At 42.2% G+C, this 12,383-nt stretch overlaps 1 protein-coding gene across 1 annotated transcript; it reads left to right on the top strand.

Moving 5' to 3' along the window:
• The first annotated feature begins 4,822 nt into the window (after positions 1 to 4,822).
• dusp14 (dual specificity phosphatase 14) lies at positions 4,823 to 11,908 on the top strand. Its single transcript, XM_020651064.3, has 2 exons — positions 4,823 to 5,076; positions 10,368 to 11,908. The coding sequence occupies exon 2, from the start codon at positions 10,462 to 10,464 to the stop codon at positions 11,092 to 11,094; it is 633 nt and encodes a 210-aa protein (XP_020506720.1). The 5' UTR covers positions 4,823 to 5,076; positions 10,368 to 10,461; the 3' UTR covers positions 11,095 to 11,908.
• The last annotated feature ends 475 nt before the right edge of the window (positions 11,909 to 12,383 follow it).

Raw genomic sequence — 12,383 nt, 5'->3', positions numbered from 1 at the left:
TGTTATTTTTCCTGTCCATGCAGAAATACGTTTGTTTGATGTCAGAGCAACAGGGAGGCTCTGAGCTGTGTTCAGGAACCGTGCCGCTATCACATGTTGCCACAGCAAATCCCGTGTCTATTTACCACCGTCACAGCTGGATGGGGGGGGGAGGGCAGGGGGGGGGGGGGGGGGGGCACCTGTGAGATCAGCAGTGACTTTATTTAGACCCCCTCATCCTCTAGCATCTCCATCACAAAACACTTTCCATTCTCCTCATCTTACCTCCGCTCCAACCGCCCCGTCAGTCTGTCGTCAACACGCGTACACACATACACGCACAGACTGAAATAAACAGCTCTAGTGTTACAAGCCAGCTGGGATCATGAAGAAGATTTACAGTGCATCTTTACACACTTTGGTTTACTTTCTCAGGGATCTTCATTCATCAACTTATTAGCAGACGACACAGATACTCTGATAATCTGATTTATCTGATCACACACATACACAAACTCCTCAGGCTCGACTTGGCTCGTTCTAATATTTTCTAGATGGCACCAATGGCGCCGGGAGCCGGGTCTTAACCACCACCCACCGCCTCCAACCAGCAGTTTTGTGATTAAATATTAAATATTTATGTTATTACATTGTGATTTGTACATATATAGAAAAACAATCAGGCTTGTATTTACATCAATAAGAACCGTTATTTAGTCATTTGATGCTTATGGTGCGATTTGAATGGCCGATTGATATTTCTGCAAGTCTGATTGAATGTCCGGGATCACTAAAACATACATTATTCTAACAGTCTAGTGTGAAGAAGTTAGTACAAGTGTCAAACAAATAAGGTGGATTACAATAACAAAGTGCATGTCAGCTGATTATGGAATACTTTGTCCATTGTTAAACGAGCGAGAGACCGCTATGTAGGAGACAACCTTCACAGACTCCTAATTCCAACAATGAGGACGCTAATATGGTGGATACATGTTTTGTGTTGTACCAGATGGAGGACTATGAGGAATGTGGGAACAAGAGCGTAAATAAGTGACCATATCTGGACAACACAGATGTGTTTGAAAGATGTGCAAAGGATTTTATAGTTAAATCACTGTGGCAACCCTGTGCACTGTCAAGCCCATCAGTTATCTTCTGTTACAGGCGGTCAGGGTTAATCAATGTCACTGCCCGCTCATTCGGAGAGCAGACAGCTCCTTCAGAACGTGGCTGCAGGTGCTTGTTATTACCACGATGGTGTCATTGTAAATTTCCAGCCTCCATGGCAGACTGTGGAGCCATATTAAACAGGAGCGTCCTCCCAGAATGCCTCTGACTCATCTGACATTTTCAGTCTGAACCCCAGTCCCCGTCTCTCCAGCCCCGCAGCTCTATCTCCCTCCCTCCATCTCTCTATCCATCTTTCTCTGGCTCGCCGCTGTTCTAATTCAAGGTTAACACTTTATAAACATCCATCACCGCTTTTCCTTTTTTTTCTCTTTACTTCTTGCTCACTCTGTTCACAGACATTTTGTGTCACCATTTCCTCATCTCTTTAAACATTCAACAGGTGAATTTCAATCAACGCGTGTTCTCATCGCTCGTCTGCCCTAAAGCAGGACGCATTCCAAGCACAGGGTCAAAAAAATCTGGTGTCAATGAATGTCATTTCCTCTCTCTTTTTTTTCACACAGTGCAGAAAAAGTCACCCCTGCACCAGTTTCTTCAGTGGTGCTGCTATTTGTTTCCACTTGATTGAATTTGGAATGTAATTAGGAGTGACTCTGAGGCAGGGGCCATGGGTTTATGGATAGCGTAATATCTCCCCCAGGAGCTCTTTGAAATAGGATTGACTTTGGAAAGCATGTCTAATTATGGTTTCGTACACGGCTCCACAGATACAGCTGCGGTATAGAGAGCCTCAGAGTTGTAACTATGTTGATGGTCAGAAGAAACACACACAATGTCGAGCTCTGCAAAGATATCAAGCGGGTTCCTCCAGGGCAGGGCATAATGAGATCTGAAATAACAGACCTTTAGTTCAGACAGATTATTTGTTTTCTAAATAGGCCTGCAGCCCACAGCACAGGGGGAACATTTAAATGAGTAACGTGTGCATTTGTGTGCGTGTTGAACAAGTGCATACTGTCAGCAGCATGCTGAGATGGAAAACATATTGCCTGTGTTTAGTGCATCCTCAACTCTGAGTTTGCTCTCTGGGTTTTTATAAGTTCAAGACCTGTAACATGATCACACAGGTCAAACATTTACCGCTGAATGTTGAAGCTACTGTATCAGGTGGTCTCCTCCGCTCACTTAAACAGTGCAGCTGTCTGTGTACTAGAAGGTGTTAGGATTTAAAAAAAAATAACCTGTACAACATATAACACTTCAGTGTCAGTGAGGTTCAGACTCTTAATGCCAAAACGCTGAAGTGCATGCTGTAGTTTGAGTAATCAGTTAAGGTTTTCCATGCAGTGTATGTCAAAAATACACTGTAAAATTAATTCATTGATTTTTATCTCTTTAGTTCTGTCATCGCCTCTGTCCCCATTTTGATCAAGAGTGCATTTATTTTGGGGAAAATGTTACAAATGTATTTACAAGGAACGATCAAACTTATAAGCAGCTTATCATGTCCTCTCTTTTTATTTGTTGGATATATGAACTGCAATAAAACTGAACAATTAAAAGACTATAATACATGTGACACTTCTTAAAATACCCTGAATTTTGTACTCATGTTGGTTGGTAGTAAAAGATGAAAAAGGTGGGTGTTTTTCAGCCTGGGGAATTTACAATCATGACCTTATATGCTATCTACAGTCTGGCTTTGTCTTCAAGTGTATGCTCCGCTTTAACCTCTGCTGCAAAACATTTTGAGGGAAACAAATAGTCTCTTGTTTAAAAAGAGTCAGAACTCCATTTCAGTCAGGCTTTGATAATTTTACTTGCAGAAAAGAGGTGTGTTAGTTGTTTTCTCGCATCTCACCAATAGTTTTCAGTATAGCTCTGAGGAGGCATCCTCCCACCGCTTTAGTATGAGGAGTAACTGATGCCCGGGAGAAAGTGGAGTAAGAAGTATTTTGTCTATTCAGATTCTACAGAAAAGCTCAATTGGAATCAGTGAATCATGTTGAATCAAGATACAATTAATGTCCCAAATTTCTACACATCAAGCCCCCATGTGTCTTATCATGACAGCAGTTAAACAACTTGTGCTTTTCTGATTTTAGATATATACAGTGCATGTGTGCAAGTGTGCCACAAGTGTTTTTTTTTTTGCTGATTCGACCTATTGAATCAGCGTCAGCGGTCTGTGAGATGGATCTCTCTTGATTGGCTGTTCAGAGATGTCATTTATCTCCAGCCCTCGACACAGGTTCAGGAAAGCCTCTTGAGCCTATAGCTGTAATATCCTTGCTTTCATCCATTAGTGCAGTTTCGATTTATTTGTCGCCTCCGCCTCTTCTCTTCTTTTTCCACTAAAAGACCAAGGGCTTATGACACTAGTGCCATTTTCTACTTTATATCAGACATTCTTGAGGCTACCTGTAATAAGAGGTACCACAGCGGTGTGAAATTGGTCTTCTCATATAACAACGAGCCACCGCCGGCCCTCACGCATGCGCAGATCATACGTGGTAGTTGGCCGTCGGCTGTAGACTTTGCGCTGCGTTCTAGTGTAACTTTTTGGCCAAGACGTGAGGCGACACTAGTTCTTTGCCGTCTGCTTGGTGTGTCAGGACCTTTAGAGGCTTCATAATTCATGAGTTGAGTGTACTGTATTATTTAAGCCTATTATAGAACAAAACAGGAGAATCTCTAAAGCTTGTTTTTGGCATCTAACCAAATTACCTTTAAAAAAACATTGACTTGAACAAAGAGAATGTGGTAGTGTAAAAATGCTAACTCATTTCTTGGAAGAAGTCATTCCTACAGCTCTTTTTAGTACACTTCAGCTGCCTCTCTTAGTTTTATAAAAGAACCAAGATTGTCTCAGGTTGACAGGTTTTAAACCATTGACCGTGTTATATAAAGATGAACAATGCTTTTCACCTCTTCCTGTTGTGAAAAGTGAAGACAAAATACACCCAGCGATTATTGCTAACGCTGCAAAGACCCCTCAGGTCAGTACCGTCCCCAGCAGAACACTGCTTGTGTCGACTTGAAGCAAACACTCATGAATATGCAAAGTTCAATTACTCTTGTGAGTGTTGGTTACTTTTCTCTGGTTGATTCTCATCTCTGCTTATCCGGTACAGAAGACAACATGGAAGTAAATTTATGTCGTTATAGGCTACCCCTTTTTTTTGTAACATGAAATATCTGATAAAAAACTAGAATCATGAACACTGCCATAAATCAGGCGGTATGTCTCAAGCTGTGTCCCAATTCAAGGCATGAATCCGGATTAATGTTGGGTATAATATAACAATGAGTAAGATCTTTAACCTCAAGTGTCTTGAGTTATTATCTGTTATGAATTGGCGCTATACAAATAAAGATTGATTGATTGATCCTTCGGTGGGCAGAAGACCAATTTATCATAGCATCGTTGTTCTAAGGCTTCTTCAAATGCGTCCGTCAATTAAGTCCTCCTATAGCCTGGCAACGGAGGATCCATCAGGTCCCTGCTTAGTGCAGAGAACAGCAGAAACAGAGAGAGGAAATGTAACAAACAACCAATTGAACTTCCACAACCTTATACGTTTCTGCTTCAAACCAATGCAGGAGTCAGTTCTGCTGTGTGGACTGTCAATATACCACCCTGGGGTATCTTTGGCCACCTCCTGTGTGTGGCACTATCCAGCCCTCATACAGAGGCTGTACTGTTCTGTACACGCCGCTCCTCCTGCCAGCGTAGAAGCCGGCGGATGCACTGATGGCTCGTATTTCTGTTGACTTTCACATGATGTTGTTGGCTGTCGCGGTTTGTCTCTCACCTGCTGGCCTCTCGCCATCCCTCTGGCCGTCTGTGTGATCGGACCGACTGAAGGTTAATGTCCGTACTGTGAGAGCAGCCCACCGGATCGAAGCAGGCGGTGAAGACGCTTTGAAAACCTCCATCTCTGTCCGACTGAGAACCACCTGGTAAGTTGAGTTGTACATCTGATGAGGGCAGTTTATCAAAGGTATTTAAACTTAATTAAAAAATACTGAATTATGTGTTTTGCTGGCTTTTATCTTGCTACACGTTTTTATTGTGATCTGTTTTATGATGCAAGACAGGTGAAATTGATAAAACGTGCACGTCCTCCATTTATTAAAAAAAAAGACAAGCTGATGCCAGGTGTACACTGGACACAAACATAGCTATGTTTTCATATTTTTCTGTTTATTAAGAGATTTTTCAGGCACGAGAACTTGTGAACACTCACACATCTCGCGTCACGCGCACGAGGACGTGTAGAGCGTGCGCACAGGAGAATTCATTATTTTAAACTTGAGGAGTCATTCACCCAAAGCCCCACATCTTTACACACTGTGGCACATGAGAGACTCGACATCATCCATGAATACTGAAGTCTATTAACGTTGATTAAATAACACCATTTAGAAAGACATTTTGTTTAAGACAAATTGAAATATCAGTTTAGATGTGTTGCTTATGTTTTCTAATAGACACGCCAATGATTAGTGTATGATTTTTGTGTTGTATATTCATTCATTCCCCAATTTTACACAAAAAATATAGACAAATATGTTAATAATTAGTTTTAAGTGTAATTTTCAAAGTTCTTCCTTTATTTGCTTAACAGGTAAAAAAAAAAGAAAAAGGTTATGACATTCTCAAGAAAGATCAAAAGTCTACCATTTTGCGTTCAACAAATAAAGTTTGGCAAATTTAACTTGATGAATGATTGAATCTGTTCATCACTTTAAAATGTACTGACTCATTTTCCTGCTCTTTTTGGTAATCGCTGCTTATAGCAACAATGAGGTAATGAGCCTTATCAGAGTTTAAGCAGCGTGTCTTTTCTTTCATTGTTTAAAAGTTAAGGAGAGTCACTCCATTTACTCGTCTATTTGTAGTATAGTGGATTCAAACGTAGTCCTACAAACATATGAATTATGAAATGAGTTTACCGCACACAATAGGCCTCTTTATGTCTGAAAAACAGACATACGTCCATTTTTATACTATCTGACACGAGGCCTTGTCTCGGGCTGCTCATGTGAGTTTTCGAGTGTCTTTGTGTAAAGCTGTGGACTCTGTGAGCAATGTGACAAAGCTGAACCCTTTCTTCATTTGGAATTAGACTCTCCCTCGTTTAACTCCTTTTGCAGAAGACTTTGACGGCTATTCCTGTCTTTGTGTGTTTAAAGCTGCACCCAGGTGTGTTTGGCTGAATTTTTAAAGCTCTGTTCTTCCTCCACAAAGAACCATCCTTGTCATTTCTCCCCATTTTCTCCTGATTATTATCTGGACTGTCAGCAGCAGCAGCAGAATCACTTCCATGGATCACTCAGACTGAATAAATTGATTGCCTTTGATTGAGAGACGACGCTGAGAGCTGTGTGTCTGCTCACACCTTTCCCAGACATTTCATTTATCTTATTCTGGGTTGTGAGGGCGATTTCATTTGGGAGTTTCAAGTTCCCCATCCCAAGTCCCAGCTCAGATCTCGGTGTCGTAGAGTTTTCACCATTCAGTGTTGTGAGAGTGAGGTTGCTGATGGATTTCCAGCAGGTGGGTCACGTTTCCAATTTGTGTTGGAGGACGTGGAACCAGACACCCGAGGAATCTTTTTGCAGATGGAGAGAGTATCAGAGGAGATTTGTGAGGTGAGACCACCTGTTGACAGACCCACACTGATGATTTAGTAAGGGCTTTATTGAATAAATCATATCATGGTTGATCTGCCTCAACAACATTTGCAGTATTTTCACAGATTTGATTGACGGGAAGCTGCAGCATCCGATTTATCTTAAACACTACAGTTGAATTTTCTATTGGTGACATACTCTGCATAATTCCTCCTCTGCAATCTGCAGCCGCTCTTCTGCCCTGCCCTGCCCTGCCCTCCCCTGCCCGGGGTAAAAATAACCATGTGGACTGAGCAAATCTCAACACAGCCCGGAGCTGTATCACTATGGAGAGGACCAGAGGTTCTGTTATCTTCTTAATCTCTGCATTAATGTGGCTACTGTTGTCTTATAGAGTGGTCAGGAGGTTGCCGCAGCAACAGAGAATTTCCTCTATATATATATATATATATATATATATATATATATATATTTTTTTTTTTCACGAGGTCATGTGTGGACTGTGCATTACTCTGAAACAGAATGAATTGCTGTGAAATGATAATGATGATGACATGATACTGGCATATGGGGGCTGGTTTAGGTCTGTTGCTTGAGCAGGTGTCCTGTGTTCAGAGGCTACCATCCTCATTAAACTGGTCGCAGGTTCGACTCCTGGCCTGGTGGTGCATGTGATCCCCCACTTTCTCCGCCCCACATTTTCTGTCTCTCTTCAGCTGTCCTAACTAATAAAGACAAAAAGACAAAAGAATGTCTTGATGATAGCGTGAGTGGGATAAAAGCCACCGTTGCAATGTGATTTTGCACACAATTCTAATAAGGGAATCTTATGTGTGTATTTCACAACTCTCCATCACTGTGCTTTTGTGAGTAGGGTTTGAACCTGGCAAGAGTTGGTTGTTATTTTTTTCAATTTTTTTAGTAGCAAGAAATGCAGATGACTGCAACTTTATGCACAGATTCTGCATCCATGACTTAGTGATGAGAGCAGGGTGATGAATCCCAGAATAAACAGGAACAAGCTAATACAAACATGATGTGACGCTGAATAATGAAGTGAAAAGAAACTCAGAAAAACTTTCGTCTAATTGTGAGAATTGTTGTGGTTCATTCCCTGCTTGGTTTTAAAGCCATGTGTGCCATTTTACATTTGGGGAAATGTTTCTTAAAGCATAAACTGATGTCTTCAAACACAACAACCTTAAAGATGGTTAATCTACCATCACATTAGACAAGGAAAAGCAAAATCATGGCAAAAACATCATCACCAATAATGCAAACACAGAAAATCACATTTCACTTTGGTTGTTACTTTTTTCAGTTCAGGTTAGATAGAGCACCTACACAGAAGACAACAGCTCCTGTTGTGGTCTGAGTGTAAAACTTATCTTCCAGAGTCTGGCTCATGTTTCTGTTGTTGAATCACCACCGGCGACCAGTGTTGAGGAAAGTGGAAAGCTTTGTTAGTTCCTTTCTCCTTTTTGAAAAGCGAAGCAGGCCATGCTGAGGCATCAAGAACACTGTGATCAACATGAGGAGAGGGGTGAACGGGAGAGAGGCTGGTTTCTTTATTTTAAATAGCTGGAAGCTTAGTCATGAAGTTTTGACTTTCAGAAGATGATTACATCTAAAATCAGTATTTCTATTTGGATTGGATACGTACTCTTCTATTCATGCAGACTGTAGGCCATTAAACCATTCAAATCAGAGGTTACAACCTTATTAATCTGAGGATATCTTGTAGGAAAAAGTAAAAGATGGCAGCTGACATTTTTATCTGGACTATCTGTGATGTAACATTTAGAGCAGTGGTTCATAACCTTTTTGTTTTGTGACCCGATGAACATAGCAATATCTACTGAACCAGTTGAGGCCATGTAAACCAAAGGTGAACTTTTTCTCTATTTTAAACTGGAGTAGGAAAGGTTTTTCTTTGGTGGTCAAAAATAAAATCTTTCATTTATTGTTGATATTGTAAATTCAAGGTTTACTCGACTCAAGGTTTACTTAGTATAGTTAAAGACTGTTTCGTGTCTGGCCGGTTCAGACGTTTGTGTTCTCACTTGCAGTTTCTCAAGGGAATCGATGGACAAGTTCAGGTTGCAGAGAGAGGGTGGACTTATTGTCCGCGTTTTACAAATGCCAGTGTGTGTGCCCAGTGAAAGTCAAAGGCTGATTCAGTGGTGGAAAATCCTGCTGATAAAGTTTCTATTCAAGCACTGGTAACAACTGCACACAAAGCCGAACCACACACAAAAGAACAATTGATTGATCAACAAGAGAGTCTCTTGTTGGATTTTGAAGTGAGAACATTTTACAGATTCCTGTCAGAGAACCTGTAAAAAAAAAAAAAAACTTGGTTTCTATGGTTTTGAAGAAGACTTTTGCAGGTCCAGGAAACCACTGTTTAAAAGAACGAGGTTGTTCATGTTTTGATCTCAAGGTTGCCACCATTGTCTCACTGTAATGTCATTCATACAGGGGGATTCAAATTCATGTCTTGTATTTGACGAGTGTTATATTAATAAGAGCAGTCCATATCTGTCTGTGCATCCTCACAGGCTGCAGCAGGTGTTTTTATTTCTGCAGGTTGAGTTCCAGTTGAAAGCAGTTGACCTGTGTGTCTTGTTAACCAGACTGTAGCAGAAAATGAAAGAAAAAGAGCTGCCGGCCAGACCGGTGCACAAGGTGTGGATGATGCACGACAAGTGCAACAGTAGGTGCAGCGGCGCCCGGAGCTGTGGGCTCTCCGCTGATAACTGAAGTCTTAACGCAGGAGGTGAAATCCATCACACAGCACAGTCAGAAAGGACACATTATGAGTCCAATTATTTATTTTTGTTTTTGTGATCTGCAATGTGCATCTTCAAGTTCATGTTACAGCTCATTAATGCTTTTAGGAGAGATTCTTTTCAGAACTCTTCTTTTGGAAAATGGAATAAGATGAACGCATTTCAGAACATTTTGTGACTAAAAGGAGTAAATTATCAGCTCAGGTTGGTATAATTGTACAGAATGTAACTACTTTCCACCCTGCAGTTTGGTGCCGTCTAAAGCGACATAGCAGCAGCAGTAGCCAGAGAGACGAGAGATATAATCTGTATGTGAGGGCTGTGGATGGATGAACATGAGATGAGGTGAGTGTTCACCTCCAGGGGGGTCCGGGCTCACTTGGCAGATGGAGGCACGTCTCGGTGTGCAGCAGTGGAGACCGTTCACCCTGAATGTAGAGAGAGGCTGATCTCTCTGGCTGATTTATAAACAAGTTTCACGTGAACCCGTCCGATGTTATTATAAAGTGAGGCGTGTGGACGTGCTGATCACTGTTTTTGGATTAACCAGCTATTGCGGCTGAGCTTTAATTGTTACATCAGATTTTTTGTAATGTTTTAAGACTGAGACAACCAAAGAACATTCCTGGCATAATGTCTGAATATTTTAACACTTTTGTCTCGCACAATGGCATCCAAAGAAAAATGGTGTTTCAGCTCTTTTTTGTTGTTGCAAATAGTATTGTTCTTACCCGTCCTTGTGAAGTGTTTGTATTGTTGTCAGCCAACACTGAGCTATAAAAATGCTAAATGTAAATTGAGTGTTAAATGTTTGTGTTTCAGGAGCTGTCTATCTGGCCTCGCCGCTCTACTATGATCCTGGCCTCCAGAAGATAAAATAAAGTATAGTCCCTTTTGAAGCCGTCTTGATTTCCCGATGGGTTCCCGCAGCCAAGGCTTCTTCCACCACCACCACCACCACCATCGTAGCTCCATGCTGCCTGCCACGGTGCCAAGGCTGCTGCCTGAGAGCAGCAGCCTGCTGGGGGGCATCGCTCAAATCACGCCCAACCTTTTCCTCAGCAGAGGGAATGTGGCGTCCAACCGTAGCCTGCTGCTGTCCAAAGGCATCACCTGTGTGGTCAACGCCACCATCGAGCTTCCCAACTTCAACTGGCCTCACATGGAGTACGTGAAGGTCCCACTAGCGGACATGCCCCACTCCCCGATCTCCTTGTACTTCGACAGCGTGGCGGATAAAATCCACAGCGTGGGGCGGAAGCGAGGAGCGGTGCTAGTGCACTGCGCGGCGGGGGTAAGCCGCTCTGCCTCTCTGTGTCTGGCATACCTCATGAAGTATCACCGCGTGTCTCTGGCCGAGGCCCATGCCTGGGTGAAAGCGCGCCGCCCGGTCATCAGGCCCAATGGGGGTTTCTGGCGCCAGCTCATTGAGTATGAGAGGAAGCTGTTTGGAAGGAACTCTGTAAAGATGGTGCAGACGCCCTATGGGGTCATACCTGATGTTTACGACAGGGACCGCAGGTGTCTGGCTCCTTACTGGGGCCTGTGAGAGGCGAAACGTCCCTCGACCATGGACTGTAACTTTAAGAGGAGCCTTCTTGCCCTTCTGGACTGCAGGTTTATGTATGTTCAGAACAGGCCAAGTGTGATTGTACATGTGTGTGAAGCTTATTTAATGGTGCATTTGGACAGAAGGAGTCACTAGGTAACCCTGGTTGTTGATGTGGGAGCTGTCTGTCCAACCAGTTGCCTCCATTAAGTGTTTAAGTAGGAGCAAGGCGACTTCAAGCCCAGAATCCTTAGGACCAAAGGATCTATCGATACCACAATGATGTCAGACACCAAACAGGAGGAGGTTGGTGCAGTCTATTTCCTGGTCTGTCTTTCCAGTTCCAGTGGAGGACCGGCACTCTGTGAAGGTGTCAGCTGAGAGACTCTGCAGCTCTGACAGAGATGTGCCTGAAGTCCTTTTCCTGACGTGGTGTCATGTGGTGGTTTTGTGCAAGTTTTGCGGTAGTCTTTAGTGTGAAGGGCAGCAGCATGCTCTCAGTTCATGGTAGCATTTAAGTTAATGTACAGAAAAAATATTAAAAATAAAGTATTTTATTTGAATGTATTGATAGTGAGGAAAAACATGTTTCATGGGACAGAAAATCTTTAAAGATGTTAGCATATAAACCTTTTTAAAGGTGAAAATATATAGGATGTAAACAAAAGTCAAGGTTTAGGGAAAGTTCCTGTGTAGCACAGGGTTCACTGTTTCATCCTGTGACCACACTATGTTATTGTAGTCATATTTGATGCTGTATTAAAAGAAAATATCTGCTGCCTCGCGGGGGCTGGTAGCTCTATTATAAAAGCTTTGCAGAGTTTTTTCTTACCTACTGTTTTTGCCTTGGGTCAACATGTGGGATAGCTGTTAAAATTCAGTGCAGCGTGGAAAACACGTTTTATATCTGTATGTAAACTGGCCTGGTGAGTGATGTCACACAGGACGAAATCCCTCTCTTTTATCTGCTGGTTCAAATTTTGACTTTGCTGTACTCACACCAAAAAGCATTATGCAGCGCTAAATAGTTAGAGGGGTGAGACAAGAAACGTTGGTACTCCATAAGACTCTTAAAGTCATGTTCTCAACAGGTAATTCCTTTACTGTTAGAGCTTGGCCATATGTTTACACCTTTTACAGGTCAACCAACTAATAGGAGAATGTTAGGGTATAGCTTCAGGATAGAGCGCCTCAGCCAGAGTTGTTGCAACAGGCTGAGATAGTTGCAATGCAAAGTGTGTTTTTGCTACTTACAGCTTCAGATCACTGTTGCAATTACTCGACATCTG

This window comes from Labrus bergylta, chromosome 11 (genome assembly GCF_963930695.1).
Source record: "Labrus bergylta chromosome 11, fLabBer1.1, whole genome shotgun sequence".
Classification (NCBI taxonomy): domain Eukaryota; kingdom Metazoa; phylum Chordata; class Actinopteri; order Labriformes; family Labridae; genus Labrus; species Labrus bergylta.
This window is presented reverse-complemented; position numbering and strand designations above follow the sequence as displayed.